Source organism: Physella acuta, unplaced genomic scaffold, assembly GCF_028476545.2.
Source record: "Physella acuta isolate Inbredline_101_S28 unplaced genomic scaffold, ASM2847654v3 ptg000489l, whole genome shotgun sequence".
Classification (NCBI taxonomy): Eukaryota; Metazoa; Mollusca; class Gastropoda; family Physidae; genus Physella; species Physella acuta.
Genome location: NW_026732008.1, coordinates 460,083 through 486,832, shown reverse-complemented (window position 1 = coordinate 486,832; position 26,750 = coordinate 460,083). Strand labels below are relative to the sequence as shown.

Genomic DNA, 26,750 nt, shown 5'->3' with positions numbered 1-26,750 from the left:
AGAGAGTGAAGTTTTGCGATAGAAACGGGTTGTTATAGAATGCAAGCTTGGGACTAGGGAGCATGTACGAGATACTCCGTGTAATGCCAATATCTAGGACAGTTTTATGTTTATTTATACGAGAATAGTCGTTGAATAAATAGTGAACAAGAAAAAAATTGACGTTGTGTCAAGCGATTATCGCCTGTATCGTGGTGATGTGAATGCGCATGGTAGTGGTATGCTTTAAGTGGTAGTATATCGCGTCAGGTCAAACACAACACTCTCACAGCAGCCCTAACAATCATGTATAAATGTGTCATCTAATCCTTATAGGTCTTTGTGCGAAAATTGCTCTTTGTGCATTTTTCGGTGTGCACACTTTTCTGTGTATGCTTTTTTCTGATTTCTTTTTTTTTTTTGCGCTTTTATCCGTTGCGCTTTTTTCCGTTGCGCTTTTTTCAGTTTGCGTTTTTTTTCCGTTTGCGCTTTTTTCTGTGTGCGCTTTTTCCCGTTTGCGCTTTTTTCTGTTTGCGCTTTTTTCTGTGTGCGCTTTTTTCTCTTTGCGCTTTTTTCCGTTTGCGCTTTTTTCTGTTTGCGCTTTTTTCCGTTTGCGCTTTTTTCCGTTTGCGCTTTTTTCCGTGTGCGCTTTTTTCTCTTTGCGCTTTTTTCCGTTTGCGCTTTTTTCTCTTTGCGCTTTTTTCCGTTAGCGCTTTTTTCTGTTTGCGCTTTTTTCTGTGTGCGCTTTTTTCTCTTTGCGCTTTTTTCCGTGTGCGCTTTTTTCTCTTTGCGCTTTTTTCCGTTTGCGCTTTTTTCTGTTTGCGCTTTTTTCTGTGTGCGCTTTTTTCTCTTTGCTCTTTTTTCTGTTTGCGCTTTTTTCTCTTTGCGCTTTTTTCTGTGTGCGCTTTTTTCTCTTTGCGCTTTTTTCCGTGTGCGCTTTTTTCCGTTGCGCTTTTTGTTTTGCGCTTTTTTCCGTTGCGCTTTTTTCCGTTGCGGTTCTTTCCGGCCACCGCTATATTCATACTGGGTGGGATGGGGTAAAATTGCGTGTGTGACTTGAAAGGATGACCACCTATTTAGGTTTCTACTGTGTAACTGTAAAATCTAGACTCTAGGTCTATATATGCAAAACAGCATACAATTAAGATTGTATTTGTAGGCCTACATACTAGATCTACAAATGACAAAACACAAGAGGGAAAAAAAAGCTTCCGCATAGGGGAGGCTACTATGATAATTTTTTACAAGATTCTTCAAAACATTGTCAGTTTTTAAAAAGCTTTTTATAAAAAATAGGTGTAAGCTTAACCAGGATCTAGAAAAGGTGTCTAGATGCAACGTATCATTTTAAAACGAATTTAACTTGACTTATAAATAACCATACAAAGCGTATGCCTTGATATTAGTAATTTAGATCTATAATTTAGATCATGCAAATAATACACATATTTGCTGTTATTTGTGGACTTTCTGGTGAGTTATCTGTCATTGATGATTGTATTTTCTATTTTGTACGATACCCGTTACGAGTGGTTAGTTCACTACTCATTCACCATTTCAACTATTTCGCCTCTAGTCTATATTAACTTATTACGATGTAATTTTTTATATTTCTTAGGGCTTAGGGGCCTAGATCTAGATCTATATGATTTAAGATTATTTTATTATACTACATAATAATTATAGGCTATATTGTATTATAATTATAATAACACAATTATAGCCTATATTCCTATAAATAATAATAATTATTATGATTATTCCTTAACTTATTAACTTTGATAGGGCCTACTAACAGAAACATGTCATGTTATTAAATATTAGTTCTACAGCACTGTATTGTTCAGCTGAGAGAAATATAACAGCCAGTAAGATAACTACCACATGCAATTGCCTTGGGTACTTTATCTTCCTATTACCTTTTTCATTTGTTTCCAATTTCTAGCTGAGCTGCATAATCAGTTGAGATACTTCGAGGTCCTTCATCATCTTGATATCCGTGTGAGGAAGAAGAGAAGTGTAGACAACCCTCATGCTATTGTCAAAGATGTCAGCTTTTTTGCTTTCGGGAGGTAAATAAAGCTTTAAATAATTTATTTTGTTAACTTCTTCTTCATTTTATTTTAATTTTAGTGTTGGAAGGGACCCCCCCCCCCCCCCCCCAAACACAATTACGTATATGTGTCAACTGGTTATGCAACATTGAGGCCATTGACTCCGATTTCAGCCTGCTTTTCTGTTTGGATTTGCTTCCATAGCCTTTGTTCAACTAAGAACAAACTACAAGGCAGCAGTTGTTTGATTTTGGAGTTGTCTCTCCTAGAAGAGTGGCTGTCCCGAGCTAACGAGGGTTTGAACTCAAGGCTTTGGTTTAGCAGCCATGAGGTTTACCGACTCGACCAAGCCGACACCATTTTGTTACTAATTTTATACTATTTTGTATAGTTTCGCTTGACGGCTAACCCGAAAGTCTCAATTATAATCAGTGTTCAAGTCTGTAGAACGCCCACCCAGCTCTTTTGGGTACCTAGCTTACATTAGGGAAAATAAAGGTGGCAGGGCATAGTGCTGACCACACTATTTAAACGCTACTTCAAATGCCCCATGAGCCATCAGGTTCTAAAAGTGAACTTTGCTACATCTGTAAATTAAAGAGGTCAACTTAAAAAAGAAGAACTATATATAGTTATTGCATACCTTCTTTATTAAAAAAATTGTTTTTGAAAGCATTGTCTTATTTCATTACACTGACATTACACTGACTGTTAAGAACACATCTGGTTTTATTATCTACATATTAAAAATAGATGATGCAAATTAAGGCACTAAAACATCACAAGTTTTCTCAAAAGGATCAAAATCTGATTCTTCTTTTTCTATTTATGTATATGGATATTTACATATTTAAATACACATCCCAGTGTTAATTATTATGTCTACATCAATTACTGGAAACAAAATGATAAATTTAATTGACCTATTGGTTTGAAAATTTCTACAATTAACATATCTTTTTGTTTTCAAAATTTCCTTTTTATTTTAAAGTTTCAAAGAAAATGTACTTTGTATTACTGGTTTTTAAAAAAATGTTATTTGTATTTTTATTTTGACAAAATAGCAAAAGCTGTTTATTAATTGTCGTCCGAAAAGTCTCGAGTTCGAACCCTAGGGCAGATGAGGCTCGTTAGCTGGGGACAGCCACTCTTCTAGGAGAGACAACTCCAAAATTAAAAACAACTGCTGCCTTGTAGTTTGTTCTTGGTTGGACAAAGGCTATGGAAGCAAATCCAAAAAAGAAAAGCAGGCTGAAATCGGAGTCAATGGCCTCAATGGCGCATAACCAGTTGACACGTAACGCTTAATTGTGTTGGAGGCGTGGTCGAGTCGGCAAAAAGCTCATGGTTGATAAATTCGAACAAAGTCTCGAGTTCAAACCCACTGGCAGATAAATCTCGATCCCCTTCAACACTAATAATTAAGAACGAAGAAGAAGAAGAAGAAGAATTGTCGTCCAAAATAACATTATGCTTTTTGGGCCAATTTTTTAACCCCTCCCCCATCTTTACAAATAGTCAGACCACCCCTCCCTAAATTGACATCACACTCCACCCTACCCTCCCGTAATTTACGACTGTTTTTTAAATTAATTGTGTTTTTCAACCCTTTTATAATACTAATTCTATAGTTGTCGAATCACAATTTGAATTATTTCAATTTTTTTTCTCTAGGAATTTTAATCTTATTTTCACTGCCGGGTCCAAGGTCATTACTGGTGATTTCACAGCTACACTGGTCCATAAGGATGGCAGTTCATCCCCACTTTATGTTGACCATACAGAGTTCTATACTGGACATTTACTAGGTAACAGATAAATCTTACCTCATATTAATCACAGTATAATCTTTATGAATGATATACTTGTAAAATGTCTTTAGCACTTGGCTTAACGTTTCAATGTGGGATGACGTGGCTGAATGGTAGAGCATTTGGCTGCTAGTCTGAAGGTCTCGAGTTAGTATCTCTGTTCAGACTTGTGACTGTAAGACGCCCCTGAGTCCACCCAGCTCAGATGGGTACATAACCTAGGTTGGGTTGCTGGGCATAGTGCTGATCACACCATCTCTTCATATGCTGATGTCAATAAAAAAAATGAACTCTACTTCCTCTGCCCAATGAATCAATAGGTCTAAAGAGGAACTTTACCTAACATCCCATTACCGATTAATATAATAACCAGACCAAATCACGCCTTTTAAAATATGCAAATTACCAAGTTCATGTTAATAATTTCTATTTTCTTTTATTTTAAAATCTATTTTTATATCTAAAAAATTAGTTCCTAATTGATGGGTCATTATATATGCTGGGGGCTTGATTTACTTTTAGAAAACAAAGATGCTAATGCTAACACAGATTCATTGATTTACTTTTAGAAAACAAAGATGCTAATGCTAACACAGATTCATTAATTTACTTTTAGAAAACAAAGATGCTAATGCTAACACAGATTCATTGATTTACTTTTAGAAAACAAAGATGTGACAGCTAATGCTTACACAGATGGAGGACTTTGGAGTATCCATGTGTATGGGAAAGAGGAAACCTACTCCTTAGAGGTAACTGATTTCTTTTGTAAAACTCCAAATGCAGGAAATTGTATGACATAATTTTTACAACATAATTGTTTATTTCCAAAATAAATTTAGGCTTACATTTTAAATCATTTTAAGCCTAATGTAAAAATAAATAGACCCTGTTGGACCTTGCTGTCAAAGATGAAGTATATTTTACCTGTTTCTGTGACATTTGCATATGAAAATTTATTGTGATCAGTACTATGACAAGCCACCTATACTTTCCCCTTACATGAGTCTGGTACCCATCAGAGATGGGTGCACTCACAGAGACTTAATAAAGTCTAGAGTCTGATAACGAGAATCAAAACTTAATGGTAGGGATTGGATTTCTTCCATAGTACAAAGGATACTGTATTCTATAATTTCTCCAACCTACAATTTATTTCCAAAATTATAAATAAAATTTTAATTAATTTTTAAGTCAATTGTTTAATCATTTTAGCACTATCTAATTTAAAAACAATTGTTTATCAGCCTTCCTGGCCACATCTCCCACCATCTGACAACCACACCATGATCATGTACCGCACTTCAGACATCAAGTGGAGTAACATATTGCCAGGTTTTCATGCCAATCAAAACCATTTGTAAGCTAATATAATAAATAAAATATTTCTATATTTATAATAAGTTGTGTCCACACAAATATATGAAAAAAGTTAATATAAATTTGAGTGATGTGAGTTCTTTGAATATTTTTAACATTAATATTACAATACTATTTTCTAACTCTTACATTCTTGATGCTAGAAAAGATTTCGATCAGCAACAAACTCAAAATATGGGACAAGAGAAGCACAAGACAAATACTTTTTCAAGAGGTGAGGATGATGCTTATACTAAAAATATACATACACAGACGTAAACAGGTGGGGACGGAGTGGTTTAGCGGTAGAGAGCTGGACTACTAACCCGTAAGTCTCGAGTTCGAATCCGGGTTCAAGTCAGTAGACCGTCCATCCAACTCTGATGGGTACCTACCTCATGTTAGGGAGAGTAAAGGCAGCTGGGCATAGTGCTGACCACACTATCTCTTCATATGCCGAGGTCACAGAAACAAGTGAACTCTACTTCACTTGCCCTATAGACCATCAGGTTTGAAAGGGGAACTTTTTTTTTACATAAACAGGTATATTTACACTTTCAGACAAAAATATTGAGACAGAAGATGTAGAGTTCACTGGTTACTTAAATCCCAACTTTGTGTGGTCAATTCCATGCCTGGTCACATTTTGTCCCCCAACTTGAGTCAGATACCCATCAGAGGTTGGTTGACATAGGGATGTCCACAGGGGCTTGACCACATGAACCCAAATCACACTTATAAACTATAAGAGAAACTTAAACAACTGTGTAAATCAACAAATGTTTGTTAGTTGTTTTTTTTAAATTACTTTTTTACAGTTCATAATTGTTTAAAAACATGAACATTATTTGGAAATAGATTGCTAAAAATAATTACTAATTTAAATTGGCTGTAGGCCTAGTTACAGAATATTTAATAAGCCTGACTTAATTAAGCTTTCCCTTAAATATTATTTGATTGTTACTGTAAAAAAATTAAATTTTGTTTATTTAATTGGTTATAGTTACAGAAAAAAAATTAACCTAACATAATTAAGCTTTCCCTTAAATATTATTTGATTGTTGCTGTAAGAAAAATTAAATTATGTGTATTTAATTGGTTATAGTTACAGAATATATAATTAACCTGACATAATTAAGCTTTCCCTTAAATATTATTTGATTGTTGCTGTAAAAAAAATTAAATTTTGTGTATTTACAGATGGAAGACGCAACAGGCGAGCAGCGACTGCAGACACCTGTCGCATCATCATAGTGGCAGATTACACTTTTTACATGGGGCCTGGCCATGGCTCTCCAGACAAGACTGTCAAACACTTGGTCAGTCAAATTTTTTGTCAATTAAAAAACTTGGTCAGTGAAATTTTTTAGTCAGTTAAAAACTTGGTCAGTCAAATTTTTTGTCAATTTAACACTTGGTCAGTCAAATGCTTAGTCACTTAAACATTTAGTCAGTCAAATACTTGGTCAGTCAAATGTTTAATCAGCCAAACATTTAGTCAGTTAAACACTTAGTAAGTTTAACATATAGTTTGTTTTATATTTGGGCAAACATTTAGTCAGTTAAAGACGCACATGGATGTATAACTAATATGTCATGTACCTTCTCCAAGACACACATCAATGTATAACTAATGTGTCATGTAATACCACTGTCCTAGATTGCCATCATGGAGGGAGTGAACAAGATTTTCCGTGAAACAGTCTGGGATGATGAACACAGAAATCTGGGTCTCCAGATCACTGAGGTTTCCTTATATTTGAACTTTAAATATTCATAATTTATGGTCTGAGCTTGTTCAGGCGTAGGAATGATCACTAATTGAATCCATGTTTAAGAGATTGAACTTATATTTAAGAGATTGAACCTATGTTTAAGAGATTGAACCTATGTTTAAGAAATTGAACCTTATGTTTAAGAGATTGAACCTATGTTTAAGAGATTGAACCTATGTTTAAGAGATTGAACCTATGTTTAAGAAATTGAACCTTTGTTTAAGAGATTGAACCTATGTTTAAGAGATTGAACCTATGTTTAAGAGATTGAACCTATGTTAAAGAGATTGAACCTATGTTTAAGAAATTGAACCTTTGTTTAAGAGATTGAACCTATGTTTAAGAGATTGAACCTATGTTTAAGAGATTGAACCTATGTTTAAGAAATTGAACCTTTGTTTAAGAGATTGAACCTATGTTTAAGAGATTGAACCTATGTTTAAGAGATTGAACCTATGTTTAAGAGATTGAACCTATGTTTAAGAGATTGAACCTATGTTTAAGAGATTGAACCTATGTTTAAGAGATTTTTTTTTTCACGCAAACCCTAAAGGTGGTGGGGTGGCTGAGTGTTAAATCACTTGCCTGTTAATATGAAAGTCACAATTTCAAATCACTGACTGTCCCTGAGTCCACCTAGCTCTGTTAGATACCTGACTCACATTAAGGAAAGTAATGGCAGCTGGGCTGGACATAGTGCTGGCCACACCCTCCCTCCATATGCCAAGGTCAAAAAGAATGTGAACTCTACTTCTTCTGCTCTATGGACTCTACGGGCTGAAAGGGGACTGTTATTTTACTCATGAATTCTACTACAGTACGAATTTAACATATGACAGCTAGTAGTGTTCATATTTTATGTTCTCGGGAGGACATTATACCATTTCTTATACTACTTTTTAAATTCCCCTTAAATTTAAATATTGTTTCCCTTTCAAACCTGACGGTCTATGGGGCAAGTGAAGTAGAGTTCACTTGTTTCTGTGACCTCGGCATATGAAGAGATAGTGTGGTCAGCATTATGCCCAGCAGCCTTTACTTTCCCTAACATGAGTTAGGTACCCAACAGAGTTGGGTGGACTCCGGGACGATCTACTGAGTTGAACCCGGATTTGAACTAGAGACTAACAGGCTAGCAGTCCAGCTCTCTACCACTAGACCACCGTCCCATAAATTAAAATGGGGGATGCAGTTTTGTTGATTCTCTAACTTAAATTATCAAATCATTATCCTGCATTAGACAAGGGCTTAGGGTTAAAGTTTGTAAGCTCAGTATGGTTAGAGTGAAGAGAAATTGTTAGATAACTTGGAAACAAGAAAAGAAGTAGGCCTACTTCCAATGGTACATAACTTGAATGCACATAAGTGAGATAAGTTATTAAAAATGATTTTTATTTTTGAACAATAGTTGAGGATACATCCAGAGCTGACTGAACAGAGAAAGTTTCATAAGAATGGTCTTCACTACAACATGGGGCCAGGGGAGTGGGGGGCCCTGGAGTATTTAAATGTAAGTACACTATAGTGGGGGGCCCTGGAGTATTTAAATGTAAGTACACTATAGTGGGGGGCCCTGGAGTATTTAAATGTAAGTACACTATAGTGGGGGGCCCTGGAGTATTTAAATGTAAGTACACTATAGTGGGGGGCCCTGGAGTATTTAAATGTAAGTACACTATAGTGGGGGGGACTGGAGTATTTAAATGTAAGTACGCTATAGTGGGGGGGGGGGGGACCTGGAGTATTTAAATGTAAGTCTTCATTTTAGTGGAGGGCCCTGGACATGGGGGCAGGATTTTAAAATCCAACTGTAGTGGTCTAGATTTAAACTTGATATGCTAGTAATGTTGATGAAAATTTTGGAAAAGTAATTTCACATAAGCTTTTTGATGTATAGGCCTATTCATTATTGATTTTAATTTGAAACTAAAAATAGAATTGATAATGTTTTATTAGTATTGCATGATTCTAGCTTGGATGTTTACACAGGCCTTTATGGTCTGGATGGTAACTATGTTAACCACCAAAGATCTAATATATATCTTGTAAGTTTGCTAGATTTGTTGAAGTACTTATTGACAATGTTGATTTTGTCTCCAGCAATTTGACAGAGAGCAAGGTTTTGACAGGTTTTGTCTGGCACATTTGCTGACCCATCGCAAGTTCCGTGAAGGTTTGTTAGGCTACGCACACATTGCTTCACCACGGACACATGCAATTGGTGGGATTTGCTCATCAAGATGTAAGTGGTTTATGTCTTGGTGGGATTTTTTCATCAAAATGGAAGTGGTTAATATATTGGTGGGGTTTGTTCAAGGTGTAAGTGGTTTGTGTATTGGTGGGATTTGTTCATCAAGATGTAAGTGGTTTGTGTATTGGTGGGATTTGCTCATCTAGTTGTAAGTGGTTTATGTATTGGTGGGATTTACTCATCTAGATGTAAGTGGTTTGTGTATTGGTGGGATTTGCTCATCTAGATGTAAGTGGTTTATGTATTGGTAGGATTTGTTCATCTAGATGTAAGTGGTTTATGTATTGGTAGGATTTGTTCACTAAGATGGAAGTAATTAATTCTTTTTCTGCTGACTTCCTGTTTAAATGGGGAGGGGTTATTTTAGATGTAATGCAATATTTTAAAATATGACAGCAGATTTATAATAAAAAAATTACATCCCTTATTAAAAAAAATTATACAATTGTTTTTATTGCTTATGACTGTAGATTTGTAAATGAAACATCCTTTTGTTACAAACTTGTGTCTTACTCTCCATATAAAGCATGAACTAGGTAGAAAACTGTTTTCCTTAGAAAATAATCAAGTTTTAGTTTGTCAGATAAACTCAAGATTGTGACATTTCTAGTTATGTTTTAATTGTTTGATAGTGTTTTAACCAGTTTGAATTTCATTAGCTGCCTTTGCAATACTTTTTTTTTAATACCTTGTCTGTTGATAAACACTAATAAACAGGTATTTCCATCTTGTGAAATAATGTTATCAAAGACTTCAGATCGAAAGTTAGTTTGATTTGAATGTGTAGAGAAACAATGCCGTTATTTAATAGTATACTTGCACTACAACTTTTCCTGTTTGTGACCCAAGACACATGGGGCAGATGAGGTAGCTTCATCTGTTTCAATGACCTTGGCATACAAGGGGATAATGTGGTCAGCACTAGGCCCAGCCATCTTTGTTTCCCTAACATGTGTAAGGTACCCATAAAAGTAGGGTGGACGAAGGGACAATCTGCTGATTTGAACACAGATTTGAACTCGAGATTTTCAGGTTAGCAGCCTAGCTCTCTACCACTACACCATGCTGCCCCCTTATAACATACTTACTGTCTTCTTTCTGTCTGTCAACTCCTCTAGTGGACAATGCAATGGCCATGAATACAGCAGTCAGCAGTAGCATTGGACAAATGGGACAGAACCTACTGACCCAGGTGTCAGTGTTGGTGGTGGCCCATGGTAAGTGCTTTCTTGTCTTGGTACATGTTATTGTTAAATTATGGAAACTTGTTATGATGTAAGTGCTTGTTATGGTTCATGGTATGTGCTTTATTGTCTTGGTACATGTTATTGTTAAATTATGGAAACTTGTTATGATGTTAGCACTTATGAAAGTTACCTTTTTGAACCTGGGAGATGAATCAAGGTTGACCTGTTTCTATGACTCCTTTAAGTAAAAGTAAAGTTCCCCTTTCAAACCTGAAGGTCTATGGAGCAAGTGAGATAGAGTTCACTTGTTTCTGTGACCTCGGCATATTAAGAGATAGTGTGGTCGGCATATGCAGGGATAGTGTGGTCGGCATATGCAGGGATAGTGTGGTCAGCACTATGCCCATCTGCCTTCACGTTCCCTAACGTGAGTTAGGTACCCATCATAGCTGGGTGGACTCAGGGATGGTTTACTAACTTGAACACGGATTCAAACTCGAGCTCACTGCTTTAGTACTTCCCTTATAAATGTTAGTTCAGTTATATTGGTCTAGTAAAGGAAATGTCAAAATACAATCCCGCCACTAATGTATCTAATTTTTTTCTAAAAATTCGTTTAAAATTAAAAATTATTATATCTGATTTTGTTAACCTTTTAAAAAGATGATCATATCACTTTTAAGTAAATACTAGATTATTTTACAAATGTAAAATGTTTTTTTAAAACATTTCATTTCATGATCGTTTCTGGTGTTCAGAGATAGGTAAGTGATTCTTATTTAACTTTACTTTAACTGGAGTGGGGATGTTCCACATGTTTCTTATGAAGAAATAATTCCTAATTTTACAATTACCAATTATAAAGAAACAAAACATCATTAAAGAAAAGCAATGTTAAGAAATAGTTGATCTCACTAATTTAGTCATTAAGTTTTAGAATATATGTAGGCACATTTTAAACATACATTCATTCAGTTTATTGTTAAGTCATTAGACCTTATAGTTAAGTCATATGACCTTAGTGTTAAGTCATGTGACCTTAGTGTTAAGTCATGTGACCTTATAGTTAAGTCATTTGACCCTATAGTTAAGTCACATGACCTTATAGTTAACTCATGTGAACTTATATAGTCATGTGACCTTATAGTTGAGTCATGTGACCTTAGTGTTAAGTCATGTGACCTTATAATTAAGTCTTGTGACCTTTCTGCCCCACAGGACACAACTGGGGGGCTGAACATGACCCTGTGACCCCTGAGTGTTCACCAGGGCCTTTAAAAAATGGCTGGTATTTGATGCACAGCTTTTCTCTAGAAGGGGACGACAGGAATAATTTTGTAAGACAATATTGTTGATCTGACCGCACCTTAAAATTTTGAACATATTGCTTCCCTGTAACTCAATGTTAATGAAAGCTAAACATCAAAGTCTTATCATGAACATTTTTTAAAAAACTTCTATACTGAGCACTTCTTGAAATGTAGCCTAAGTATTGTGTAATTATGGTAAGAGATGGCTACAGGACATTACCCCCCCCCCCCCCCCGGACATTCCCACCCCCCGAGCAATTACCACCCTGTCAATTACCCCCCCCCCCCCTTTCAAGTTAAAATCCTAACTCTAACTAGAAATCTATACCTATATACTACTTTAATTCTAACCTTAAGAAAAAGACCAAAACCTAAGCATTCACCTTAGCATAAAACTTAACACAAAACCAACACTAGACATTGGTTTAAGCCTAACACTAATCCTAACCCTAACCTTAGTCCTAGTCCTAAACCTAACCCTAACCCTAGCTCTAACCGTGTCAGGAGGGGTAATGTCCTACTGGGAGTGGGGTAATTGACTTGGAGTCAATGTCCGCGAGGGGGGGGGGATGCCCTGTTCCCGTGAGAGATATGGCCACACTTTTGTTTAGCCATGAGGAGATGGTGGTTGTAGAACATAACGAGGATAAATCTGAAAATAAAATTGAAAAAAAACAACAAGTTAGAACACTCTGGTTCTGGAGAAGTGATTTATTGACACTCTGTTTAATGTCATTTTATTATAGCGCTTCCACAGAACCAGACTGATCTAACTCAGATTTTCTAAAATGTTCATAATCAGGCTTTTAAGTTTTGTAATCTGTAACATTTTAATATTAAGTACTGGGTGAACTAGAATGGTATTTTTATAATAGTAAGAGATATTGTCATGAATTTTTTTTTTTTAACTTGATACCTTTTTAAATCTAGAACAAAATGGTGTATAAAAAAATCTTGTAGAATATAAAAATAATGAGTTAGTTCACCCTGGTTCTGGGGAAGCCATATATTAATGTTAACCTGCATTTGTTTTATCTGTTTGCATTTTTTAAGTTTTGACTGATCTTGTCTCTTGATTTGATGTCCTTTGTTAATGTTAATGCTGAACTGAACGCGTTTTTTTAATTGTTTACTGTTTCACTACCTTGACTAATGTTGATTGTCCACAGTTATTTTCCCCGTGTAGTAAACGATCCATCAGTGCTGTTCTACAGACCAGATCAGAATATTGCTTTAAAGGTAATTTCAGCTGAATAAACTATTAAACTATTATAGATAAACTGGTAGCACCTCTTTACTTCTGTCAGTGTTTTAAAATAGATGAGTTTGGTTTAAAGATAATTTCTACTGAATAAAATATGAAACTATTATAGATAAACTAGTTGCATCTCTTGACTTAAAACTTTCAATGTTTAAAAATAGATGAACTTGCTCTAAGGTTATTTCAACCGCATAATGTATGAAACTATTTTAGATAAACTGGTTGCATCTCTTGACTTGAAACTTTCAATGTTTAAAAATAGATAAACTTGCTCTAAGGTAATTTACACTGTATAAAATATGAAACTATTATAGCAAAACTGGTAGCATCTCTTTGACTTCTGTCAATGTTCTGTCAGTATTTTAAAATAGATGAGCTTGCATTAAAGATGATTTGTGATTGTAGCTGAATTAAATATGAAACTATTATAGCTAAACTGGTAGCCTCTTTGACTTCAGTCAAAGTTTTAAAATAGATGAGTTTGGTTTAAAGGTAATTTGAACTGAATACAATATGAAACTATTATAGCGAAACTGGTTGCATCTCTTTGGCTTCTGTCAGTGTTTTAAAATAGATGTGCACTTGTTAATTCTAAACTCTTTAGTTTGGTTCTTACACGGAACTGCTAGGAATTTGTGAGTCTATCCAGCCCTTTTAGGTATCTAACCTAAGTTGGAGAAAGCCAAGATTGCTATACACAGCACAAGCCCTTTAATCTTATAATCTCAAAACAGATTAACTTTAGTATAATATGAAATAGATTACTTTAGAAATTGTAACTTATTAGTTAAAACATAAATGTAGCCTGTCTGAAGCTATATTTTAAACATGTCACTAATTCACTGATGTTTTTTTTACCACCCCATTTATCCAGAGCGTTACAATATCAACTTTACTATAGAAATAGATGAAAATTTACATAGTGAGTATAGCTTTAAACTCACTAAACATTATAGAGAAGATAATTCAATGCAGTAGTTATGAAGCTTTGAGGTTTGGATCATAGGCGGAGAAAAGCATGTTTATTAGCATGTTGTGTAGACCCATAGGTGCCTACATGCAGAATTTTTCTTGTTGCATGATGCAGTATTTTACTAATAATTAACAATAAAATTTTTTTTTACATTTTTTAAAATATTAAAACTATTTTTAACTATTAAAAAAGGACTAAAGTTTAATTTTTATAATTGTCTTCTGCTTTGATTATCAATTATTATAAACTTAATGTAAATAATTCCAAGAAAAAATATTTTAAAATTTCTCTGTTCGAAATGTACACTTAGTCTTATTTGTTAAAAGTACATTTCTATATAGCTTGACTTTCTTTATATAACTAGTTATTTCACATCATATATGCCTGATTTATCTGCATGTTCATATTTCTCCCATAACTAAAGCAGACATCTACAGATATGTTCCTAACTTTTATAGCATCCCTGGTCTTGAATAAATTGGAACCATAAACACAAGGTGTAGGCCTATGTACAATAATATTCACACTAGCATCACAATACATTGGTTGTTGTATAATAAAAAACTATTTCACCCTTTGTATATGTTGCTGCTTTATTTTAATGATTTGCTAAACTTATCACATCAAAACATATAAGCTTTAAGCATGAGATTTCTCCTGTTTTTTTTCTCATGAAGGATGTAACCACTCACCTTGCCAGGATTTTCTTTATGGTTTTGATGTAATCTTCAGTAGGGACCACACAAGTGCCCAGGTTTGGCTTCCATCAGATTTTATTTATTTATTTTTAAAAACATTATCCTACTTTAATAACTTACTAATCTGATTTTTAGGTATTCCATTTTTAAAACTATTTTATAGTTAAAATAGACAATGCAATTATATATGTTAATTTTTTACGAATTTTTTTTCAATGTAAAAAAATACATTTAAAATTATAACTGTTATTTTTTAAAGTTTAACAATATAACTTATTTTCTAAAGTCATATAACTTAATTTCTGAATTCATAAAATGATGGATAAACCTTTAAAAATATATCTGTTGATTTGCAAAGTCGTATGCATTTATTTTTATGGGCTGATGAATTTTGGTGCATTACTTTTGACATAGATTTCTTATTTGTAACTCTGTGCTCTAAGAATACAGAGTGATGGCCCCTATGTGTGGAAATGGAGTTCTAGATGAACCAGAAGAATGTGATAGTGGCGGACTGGTTGATCCCTGCTGCTCATCAACCTGTAGGTTTCTGGGAAATGCAACCTGCAGGTGAGTGACCAACATTCCTAGCTTTAGTCTGGTGCTATGTTCATTACCTTAATTACACTTTTCATTAGTGTATGATACTAAGGATGTTGTTTAAATGTTATATCAGAATTAGTTAAATATGTTCATAAAAATGTGGTAATTGTATTAATCATCATCATCATTTCTCGTTTGTGCCCAACACATGGGGTAGATGCAGTAGAGTTAATCTGCTTCAGAGACCACAGCTTATGAAAGGATAGTGTTTTCACCACTATGCCAAGCTGTCTTTGTTTCCTTCAAGTAAGTTAGGTACCCATCAGAGCCCGTTGGACTCAGGGACTTTATACTTACTTGAACCCGGATTCCAACTCGAGACTTTTGAGTTAGCAGTCTAGCTTTCTACCACTAGGCCGTGGCACCCCATATAATAAGCAGATATTGATGTAAATAGCACTAATCTCTTCACCAGCCGGAGCAACTCCGACTGTTGTACTAACTGCACTATGGCAACCAAAGGCTTGAAGTGTCGGCCAATCAACGATGACCTGTGTTCACAGGCAGCTTACTGCGAGTATCCTTTTCTCATGATCTTAGCAGAATATTTAAACATAGGGCACTTAGGGGTTATTTTTTTTATTTGAGTACTTGGTCATTTTATAATACAATGGGTTTGGTAATTTTTTATCTCATGGCAAGTCTTATTTACCCCGGGGCAATTTGTAATTTAATGCAGGGCAATTTGTAATTTAACGCAGAGCAATTTGTAATTTAATATGGGTCAATCAGTAATTTAATGCAGCTCAAATTGTAATTTAGCGCAGGGCAATTTGTAATTTAATGCAGAGCAATTTGTAGTTTAATGCAGGGCTTTAGTAATTTAATACGGAACAATTTGTAATTTAACACAAAACAAATTGTAAATTAATGCAGGGCAATTTCTAATTTAACGCAAAGCAATTTGTAATTTAGCTCAGGGCAATTTCTAATTTAACGCAGGCAATTTGTAATTTAACACATCGTAATTTGTAATCTAACACAGCGCAAATTGTATTTAACACAGAAAATTTGTAATTTAACTCAGTAATTTCTAATTTGACACTGTGCAATTTTTAATTCAACCCATGGCAATTTGTAATTTAGCGCAGGGCAATTTGTAATTTAACACAGCGCAGTTTGTAATTTAACAACAGCAATTTGTAATATAATATGGGGCTATTTGTAAGTTAATGCAGCACAATTTGTAATTTAGTAAGGGGCTATTTGTAAATGAGCACAGCACAATTTATAATTTAATATGGGGCTATTTGTAAGTTAACGCAGCACAATTTGTAATTTAATGCAGGGCAATTTGTAATTTTCACGCAGGGCTAATTCTAATTTAACACAGGGAAATGTGCAATTAAACACAGCAAAATTTTTAATTAAATGTAGGGCAAATTGTAGTTTGATTATATAGCCTTTTTGGGAATATTATCACATGACACTTCACAGTTTTTATCAGATAGCACTAGGAAGTTTACATTTTCAGAACAAGGTGTTTGCCTATAGAAAAAAGTTCTAACTTTATCTTATTATGCAATGTATCTCATCTGTTTAATTTCAGAATTTCTACAAATGCCTAGAATGCTGAACACCAAATACATAAACATAATACATTTTAGAGTGCTGAATGTTTCTGTCATTTTGAGAGTGTTAATATATTTTTTTATTACATGCTATGTGTTTAGTGATTTCCTTAACTGGTGATCAGTGGACGCAGCCTTGAGTGTCCGCCATCACCGCCAATTGCTGACAATGTAACCCATTGTTTAGATGAGTGAGTACAATAGTTTAATTTCTTTGCATATACTTGCCTGGTTGGTTAGTTAGTAATTTAGTTAAGCTGCAGGTGTTACTTTTTAGGACCTGATGGTTAGCAGCGCAGATAATATAGAGTTTGCATTTTAATTTCTTTGCATACACTTGCCTGGTTGGTTAGTTAGTAATTTAGTTATTGCTGCAGGTGTTACCTTTTAGGACCTGATGTTTAATAGCGCAGATAATGTAGAGTTTACCTGTTTTTGTTGCTTCTGTATGCTGTTTGACTAATTTTCTGCCCATCCACCTTTACTGTCTTAATAAAAGTCATGTGCCCAACACAGTGGGGTGATTTCCGACAAGTAATTTGGTCACTAATCCAAAATCACAATTTATCACAATATCACTTTTATATTGAGGGATGGCAAGGCCTAAGCGGTATAATGCTAGGCTGCTTACTCGAAAGTCACAAGTTCAAATCCGGCTTCAAGCCAGTAGAATGTCCCTGAGTCCACCCATTTCTGATGGGTACCTAACCACGTTAGGGAAAATAAAAGATGGCTGGGCAAAGTGCTGACCACACCTTCCCTTTATATGCCGAAGTCAAAATGAACTCTACTTCAAGTGCCCAATGTATCTTTAAATCTAAAGATGATTCTTTTACTTTCATGTTAGCTTGGTAAAAATCACAATTTATCACCGTATCAGACTTTCATGTTAGCAGCCAATAGGGCTTGTAAGTTGGTTAACAAGTTCTCATTTTGGTACTTGCCTGCTTGCATTTTGTTTTCAAGTCAAATGTGAATATTTTTTATTAACAGTAGGAATCACGTTCACAACAATTTATTTATTTTAAAAATTTTTTTATCTCTCCCTGGCTAACGAGCCTTGAATTTAAGTGAGAGAGAACAAGAATTTATAATCTCTTTTGCTGTACTTCCTCACCATGCCATACAATTGTTGTAAAATATTGAGTGTTATTTGCTTTTTTTGTCCTGTAATAATAGTCCAGTACATGTAAATATTCTCTCCCTTTTTACAGTGGAAGGTGTATAGCAGGCAGGTGTTTAAGCTACTGTGAGAGACAACACATTAACCTGAAGCCCTGCAGATGTATGACACCAGGTAAGTTTTACCTTATTAGCACCTGTATGACGCCAGGTCAGTTTTACCTTATTAGCACCTGTATGACACCTGATCAGTTTTACCTTATTAGCACCTGTATGACCACCTGTATGACACCAGGTCAGTTTTACCTTATTAGCACCTGTATGACACCAGGTAAGTTTTACCTTATTAGCACCTGTATGACGCCAGGTCAGTTTTACCTTATTAGCACCTGTATGACACCAGGTCAGTTTTACCTTATTAACACCTGTATGACACCTGATCAGTTTTACCTTATTAGCACCTGTATGACACCTGATCAGTTTTAACTTATTAGCACTTGTATGACACCAGGTCAGTTTTACCTTATTAGCACCTGTATGACACCTGGTCAGTTTTAACTTATTAGCACCTGTATGACACCAGGTCAGTTTTACCTTATTAGCACCTGTATGACACCTGATCAGTTTTACCTTATTAGCACCTGTATGACACCTGATCAGTTTTAACTTATTAGCACTTGTATGACACCAGGTCAGTTTTACCTTATTAGCACCTGTATGACACCAGGTCAGTTTTAGATTATTAGCACCTGTATGACACCAGGTCAGTTTTACCTTATTAGCACCTGTATGACCACCTGTATGACACCAGGTCAGTTTTAGATTATTAGCACCTGTATGACACCAGGTCAGTTTTACCTTATTAGCACCTGTATGACACCAGGTCAGTTTTACCTTATTAGCACCTGTATGACACCTGATCAGTTTTACCTTATTAGCACCTGTATGACACCAGGTCAGTTTTACCTTATTAGCACCTGTATGACACCAGGTCAGTTTTACCTTATTAGCACCTGTATGACACCTGATCAGTTTTACCTTATTAGCACCTGTATGACACCTGATCAGTTTTAACTTATTAGCACTTGTATGACACCAGGTCAGTTTTACCTTATTAGCACCTGTATGACACCAGGTCAGTTTTAGATTATTAGCACCTGTATGACACCAGGTCAGTTTTAGATTATTAGCACCTGTATGACACCAGGTCAGTTTTAGATTATTAGCACCTGTATGACACCAGGTCAGTTTTACCTTATTAGCACCTGTATGACACCAGGTCAGTTTTACCTTATTAGCACCTGTATGACACCTGATCAGTTTTACCTTATTAGCACCTGTATGACACCTGGTCAGTTTTACCTCATTAGCACCTGTATGACACCAGGTCAGTTTTACCTTATTAGCACCTGTATGACACCAGGTCAGATTTAGATTATTAACACCTGTATGACACCAGGTCAGTTTTAGATTATTAGCACCTGTATGACACCAGGTCAGTTTTACCTTATTAGCACCTGCATGACACCAGGTCAGTTTTACCTTATTAGCACCTGTATGACACCTGGTCAGTTTTACCTTATTAGCACCTGTATGACACCAGGTCAGTTTTAGCTTATTAGCACCTGTATGACACCTGGTCAGTTTTGCCTTATTAGCACCTGTATGACACCAGGTCAGTTTTAGATTATTAACACAAGTCAGTGAAAGGATCACTAGTGTGAAGGTCCTTTTGTGAGTCTACTGAGCATAGTTAAAACACAGAAACTGATTGGTTAGGGCCTGTTACATGAACCAAAGTTAGGGCGTTGCCTATGATTTTAAACTTCATTATTGTTCATGATGCCTTTAAAAATTAAAATCTACATTTGTTTACCTATTATTTGATACCAATTTTATTTGACCTAGTTAATCTGTAGCCTAGATAATAATTTGTGAAAAACCCGTTTAGATTTTTAAAAGGCTGATTTTCAGTGATACGTGGGTTAGTTTTATAGGTGTGTTTTTGTTATGTGACTGACCGTTCACTGCAGTTCAGCAGAAATGTGTCGTCTGCTAGATTTCTCCTCATTCAAATACACGTCGGGCAAAATGTGTGTGCTTTGCTGTTGTCTCAATCAAGTTATGTTTCATAGATTTGCCCTATTTTAAAAACACTAATGACATAAGTTTAGTAGAAAGCAAGTTATAATTTTCTATAGTTAATATATATTTTCAGTAAGTTCAGAACAGTATCAAATACAGCAATTCAAGTTTTGCTTACTTGTATTATGTTCTGCTCGATATTCTCAGCGATTAGACAAAAGAAAATGTACACTTGGCAAGCTCGCATCAAACTTGTAATCGTCCATTGTTAAAATTAGACCGGTATTGTTGAATAATATGTGAAAATAACAATTTTAAGTACCCATTTCTGAAATGACCATGAAACATTGTTAAAAAAACGGAATCACGATATTGTCATTTTCGGCAGCCATCTTTACCATAAAAAAAGTAGGTCAAACAGCAACCTAACCAAAGGCCTATCCAAAACAATTTTGCAATGTACTGTGCCAGAAGAGAGAAGACAGGAAGTAGTATAGATTGGGAAAAACAACGGAGGTGCCCTAACGACCCTGATGTGGGTTAAGGAATGATTGATTAATTAGTTGTTCTTACAGCTAAAAATTTTTTTACTGAATATAGTTTGGTACAAATTCGGTTTTCCTGAATAGGAAAAAAAATATATAAAATTTACATAAGTGTTGAAATAGTTATCACTTATGAGAAAATTATTGAATTCAGCCTTTACATTGCTAAAAAAACAAAACTGAATGCTATAAGACATTCATAAAAAAAATAAAAACATAATTCATGATGGCCATGTTGCCATGGCAACCAGCTTTTCTGAAAAGTCCTGGATTTATGCACACATTTTCCTTTAATTACCCTAACTTACAGGCACACTTATAAATAAACAAGGCTTGTTAATTTAATAAGTGTTTTTTTTTTCTGGAGTGCAACCCCTTAACCTTGAATAGTTTTCCATTCATTCTGTGCCTATTCTCTTACTAAAAGCGAGTTTGATTATGTCAGTTCCCTAAGTTGAACTCTTATGTTTTGTAAGGTCACGAATGTTTGCGTTGTTCCCTAAGTTCAACTCTTATGTTTTGTAAGGTCATGAATGTTTGCGTTGTTCCCTAAGTTCAACTCTTATGTTTTGTAAGGTCATGAATGTTTGTGTTGTTCCCTAAGTTCAACTCTTATGTTTTGTAAGGTCATGAATGTTTGCGTTGTTCCTTAAGTTCAACTCTTATGTTATGTAAGGTCACAAATGTTTGCGTTGTTCCCTAAGTTCAACTCTTATGTTTTGTAAGGTCATGAATGTTTGCGTTGTTCCCTAAGTTCAACTCTTATGTTTTGTAAGGTCACGAATGTTTGCGGTGTTGCCAGTCCCCTGATGGTGTTTGTAAAAGTTATGGTGATGGAAAGGATGTTGTCACTGATGGCAGACCATGTTCCTATGGATATTGTCAGGTGAAGAGAAAAACTTGTTCTATTCTTTCCTCATTTTATTAATTTTTTAAGCTTGGATAGTAACAAGTAAATTTTAAACGTGTGCTAGTATACATATATATATATATACATATATATATATACATATATATATATATGCATATATATATATATATATATATATATATATATATATATATATATATATATATATATATATATATATATATATATATATGTATGTATGTTTTTTTAGCCATTAAACCTGTTTATGACTCTCTTAGAGATTTTTTAAAGATTACCCTCTGCTCAATATATCTATATATATAATTCTCTCCATGGAGGGACCATGCGGGACACCACCACGTAAGCACGCTGAACCTCCCCCTCCCTCGCTCTCTCAGTCGACCATATCCCTACCACCCCCACCCTCACCAGTCTGGTGAGCTGTTTACAATCGTAGAGCCAGGTCAGATAATTTAGTTTTTAAACTATTTGAAACTAAGGGGTGGGGAGGGGGGGGGCAAAGTTTTCCTTGATCTTTTCATTGACGTCTGTAAACTGTCGTCTGCTTTCACAAATTATGAATGACTGAAAAGTAGAAAACAATTATATCTAAATAGCTGGCAGGCTTGTTTTTAAAATTTCACTTAAAATAAAAAAACTAGGCAGTTTCTTTTATTTTTGTAGACCGTTATAAAATCTGCCTAGAGGTTTAGAAAAAATCTTTGTTTGAATCTCCATGCAATAAAAGACTTGAGTCTCCTTTGTTCAGCAAACATGTAGTATCTACACAAAGCTATATGATCCACCAGGCTCTAGTTTTTGCTGTAAAAGATATTGTACCCTCCCAGCTGGTTTATAGCCTATTGTAATTTTCAATGATCAAATTAAGGCTGGCTGCTCAAACTCTACACATTTGTAATAAAATTTGTATAAAAAAGACCAGTAAATATTAACAATTTTTACATGAAAATGTTGGCTAATATACATGTTACTTAAAATATCTCCTTCTCATAATCAAAATGATGCAGGTTTTATTACTATTTATATAATTAATTAGGTAAAATCACGATATAGCGTTGGTTATTATTCCGGAATTGTACAGCAGTAAAAAATAGTAAAACCATGGTGTAGTCTGTCAAGCCATTCCGGAAGCCACTGGAAGTACTGTAAACCATCACTTTATTTGCGGCCATATTATTTTTAATACATATTGTTTTAAAATGTGCATGGATTGATTTTAGTTGTATTTTAAATAATGTTTTGCTAATTATTTTGTATTTCTAATTATTTTAAGTGTATGTGCTAATTATTGCTGCTCCTAAACATTTGTTCTAATTCTTCATACTACTTTTAACTTTAGTAAATCTAATCGTCCTTTTATACTACATCTAGATATGGTTGTTGCAAATCTTCTGCAAGTTATTTTTCTGTGTTTCTTAAAAAAACATTAATTATAACACTCGAGTTTATTAATAATATTTAGATTTACTAATTGTTTCTATTTTTCTGTCAATTAAACTTTAAATTAAGTTCAAACATTAATTTAATGCACTTGACTTTATTTTTATTTCAACAGTAAAAAAGCTATTGTTTACAGTAACGAATCATACCGAAACTCAACAAATGTTTACTAGATAATTTCCTACGCTATATCGTGAGATTACCATTAATTACACATAGTAAATTTTATTTTTATTTTTTTATTACTCTATTGGTAATTATAGACTGGTGTTTGCATGAAGAGCAGCATAGACCTTATTCACAGATTGTTTTCTGCTATAGAAAATTTGGACTCTAGCACACTCAGTAAGTCTTTCCATTTGGATTTTAGCAGTTCTAAAATAACCTTTTGTTTATCAATACAAATATTTAAGTTGGAAGTGTTTTTATAAATAGTATTGTGTGCTTTAATAAAATGACAATTTGAAATTTGAAAAATAAAAAATTATTTGTTATTTTAATTATGTTTTTATTAAACTTTCCTTAAACAGTCATTAGTAAATCTCATCCTACAAACATTTAATTACCTATTCCTTGTTGTCCACAGAAAAACTAATCAAAAGTAACATAGTTGGGTTTGTGCTAGTTATCACCCTTATTTTTTGGATTCCAGCAAGCTGTACCGTCAGTTATATTGTAAGTCCCAAGTAATCTCTAGCATTTTTTTAATTAGTTTTTAACCTTTGAAGTATGGATTACCTTTGACCCCAAAATCTTGTTTTTGTTAACTCATTGCCATTTTTTCCCCATCATTTTCTGTCTTTTTATAGACAATTCATTAAGTCTTTTAGCAAGTAAATAATATTTTTTTTATAATTATTTTGTTTGTAAAACTCTATAATGCTATACGAGGTAACATAGCATCATTGCAACACCATACTATATAGAATTAGCTATGATGAGATATTCTTTTTGTGGCTAAATTATCAAAACTACTTGTTTTCTGGCGGGGTGTATAAATTGGGGAATTTCTGTTATGCATGCAACTGGAATTTTATAATCAAATTTCATGATCAGGAAAGGTTTTTGAATAAAAATTGTCTTGATCATGTTAAATGTGAATTGAAAATACAATACACTAATGATACTTAGGTCTTTTTTTTTGGGACTTTTCATTAACATGTGTAACACAACAGAGCTTAAGGATCACTCACTAACGCTAATGTTAAACCATCAAAAACGTGGATAAATGGCGTTAATGATTTTAATTTAAATTGTCATTGTAGATCTATTAATCAGATGAATGAATAAATAGTTGGTCAGAGATAATAAAGAACTTCTCAGATTCATTACTTATTGTGTTAGAGAAAAAGTTTAACACTCTATTGATAGCTTGATAAAGTAGGCTGTTTGTCTATGCTTACATAGCAGGTTGTAAAAACATGTGTTAAAAAGCAATACAAATATTTTACTTCATACTGCATTCATTGCATTTATAACTTTATGCCCCTGATACATAATAAGAATGATTCTATTCTAAATATTTTTCTTTAAGAAATGAAATTGACTTATAAATATTTATTTTATCATATATGTATGCCGATGTAATTGTTTTTTTTTTTTTTATTTTTTTTTTTATCCAGGACAAACGCCAAATTAGGAGGTTTAGAAGTTTACGTGCTCCCAGGGTCAGTATTCTTTTCCTTTAAGTTAAGCAGCATAATCATTTCAAATATTCTATGTGAGCATAAAATTTGCAATTTATAATAGCCTTATTTTAATTTAATCATCAACTTTTATAAAATCTTCTGTTACTGTAATGATGAGGCTCGTTAGCTGGGGACAGCAACTCTTCTAGGAGAGATGACTCCAAAATCAAACAACTGTTGCCTTGTAGTTTGTTCTTGGCTTGACAAAGGCTATGGAAACAAATCTAAAACGAAAAGCAGGCAGAAAAATCTGAGTCAACTGCCTATATGGTGCATAACCAGTTGACACGTATATTTAATTGTGTTGGGGGGAATCCTGTCCAACACTAAAATTAAGAAAGAAGAAGAAGAAGAATTGAGTATTTTAAAATAGAGTCAGTAAAAATCATTATGCTATGATATTGTATTTACTTAACATAAAGAAAGTATGCGACCTTCTGAGGTCAAACATTTACCTAACACTAACATGTAATTAAATCTAAGCATTAGATCTTATGAATTTTTCATCTATCACAAGCCATTTTATGTCAACACTTTTATTCCAGACAAAGAGCATTGTTCCTGTAAAACAACTCAGCAACTATACCATCAAAAGGTCTTTGAAACGGCGCTCAACACCCATTGGAACTACGCAAACTCTGGTCACTGGCGTACAAGGTTCAGCTAAAGGCCTGATCATGAGAACCAACACTGCTAATGTGCATGTTCAGATGAGACGTCCAAAGTCCACAGCTAATGTTCAACCTAAGCTGTACAAACCCAAGTCCTCTGTGATGGGGTCATTGGTGTACTCACCTGTGTCTGATGTAACTGCTGCTGAGGCAGCTCTGTACTCACCTAGCACAAGTTTACCTGTTGCTAGCTCACCTGTATCAGCTGATAATGAGACCACACCCTTATGTTCATCTACTCCATGTGTACCTGTTACTAGCTCACCTTTAGATACACATGCATCAGCTGCCCATGTGACCACACCCCTATTTTCACCTGGCGGAGGTGTATCTAAACCAGGTTTACCTGTGTACTCACCTGCATCAGTGGTGACTGTTGACCTCACAACATATTATCCACCTGAACACAAAACTACAACAAAATACACCTTTAAAACTCAACAGGATGAGACCAGTATGTAAAAACTTGTCTTAACTTTTTAAAATCCATTGAAAAATTATTACACCATGTTGTTTTTTATCTAAAAAAAAATGTTTTTTTTTTACTGAATTTATTACATTTGTAATGGAATTATTGGTGATAATGTAGTTAACTTGTGGATATAAATAAATTAGTTTTAATGAACTTTAAAATTTAGAAACAAAAATGTTTTGTGATTAAATGGTCATGTTTGTTTTATTTCTTTTCTTTTTTTATTTTTTTTTACTTCAAATAAAACAAGTATTATACTGAAATGGTTTTATTTTTAAAAATCGAACATTACGCCTTTTGTTATGTAATTTCTGGCCTGAAACTGACTGTGGTTGACAAAGACATATCTAAAATATTGCAAAGTATAAAAATTGTATGTAAGCCTTTAAATTTCAGGCTAGGGGACCTACTTCAAGTTATAAAACTGTTAGTATTTAACAAGGGACGGCGACCCGAGTGTCTGGCGTTCAAATCCGGGTTCAAATCAGTAGACCGTCCCTGAGTCCACCCAGCTCTGATGGGTACCTAACTTATGTTAGGGAAACAAAGGCGGCTCGGCATAGCACTGACCACACTATCCCTTCATATGCCGAGGTATATAAATCAGATGAACTCTATTTCATCTGCTCCATATATCTTGGGCACTAACGGGATTAAGAAGAAGTATCTAATGTCAAATAATTATACAACCGCATGGTTGAATAGTAGAGCGCACGACTGCTAACCCAAAAGTGTCAAGTTCAGATACCAGGCATATTATTATGTCCCCGAGTTCAACCAGCTCTGATGAGTACTAGATTCACATTATAGAGATTAAAGAAGACTTGGTATTTGCTGACCACACCATCCCATCATAAGCCAAGGTCACAGTAACAGGTAAACTTCACTTAACTTACCCCATTGACTACCAGGTTCAACAGGGTACATTTATATACTTGCGTAAAACTGAATTTCATTCTTAAATTAAGCTTGCCAAGTGACTCAAACTACCAGGCATTACATT

At 34.3% G+C, this 26,750-nt stretch overlaps 2 protein-coding genes across 3 annotated transcripts; both read left to right on the top strand.

Annotated features, from left to right (window-relative positions):
- Nucleotides 1-1,239: 1,239 nt before the first annotated feature.
- Nucleotides 1,240-10,664, top strand: LOC131944333 (ADAM 17-like protease). The gene is made up of 12 exons (XM_059304888.1): nt 1,240-1,452; nt 1,925-2,051; nt 3,708-3,841; nt 4,508-4,596; nt 5,092-5,204; nt 5,368-5,438; nt 6,404-6,522; nt 6,864-6,950; nt 8,387-8,488; nt 9,079-9,220; nt 10,348-10,446; nt 10,591-10,664. Exons 1-12 carry the CDS (start codon nt 1,410-1,412, stop codon nt 10,662-10,664), a joined length of 1,200 nt encoding a protein of 399 aa, XP_059160871.1. The 5' UTR covers nt 1,240-1,409.
- Nucleotides 10,665-11,600: 936 nt separating this feature from the next.
- LOC131944327 (disintegrin and metalloproteinase domain-containing protein 17-like) lies at nt 11,601-25,869 on the top strand. Of its 2 annotated transcripts, none has more exons than XM_059304882.1 (12): nt 11,601-11,753; nt 12,896-12,965; nt 13,862-13,909; nt 15,102-15,228; nt 15,677-15,778; nt 16,958-17,023; nt 18,047-18,129; nt 21,361-21,470; nt 23,180-23,261; nt 23,503-23,591; nt 24,539-24,583; nt 25,150-25,869. In XM_059304882.1, exons 1-12 carry the CDS (start codon nt 11,712-11,714, stop codon nt 25,735-25,737), a joined length of 1,452 nt encoding a protein of 483 aa, XP_059160865.1. In that variant the 5' UTR covers nt 11,601-11,711; the 3' UTR covers nt 25,738-25,869. The 2 variants fall into 2 exon arrangements, with proteins under 2 accessions (XP_059160865.1, XP_059160866.1); XM_059304883.1 differs by lacking the exon at nt 13,862-13,909 and adding an exon at nt 14,638-14,714 and having other exon boundaries at nt 11,711-11,753.
- The last annotated feature ends 881 nt before the right edge of the window (nt 25,870-26,750 follow it).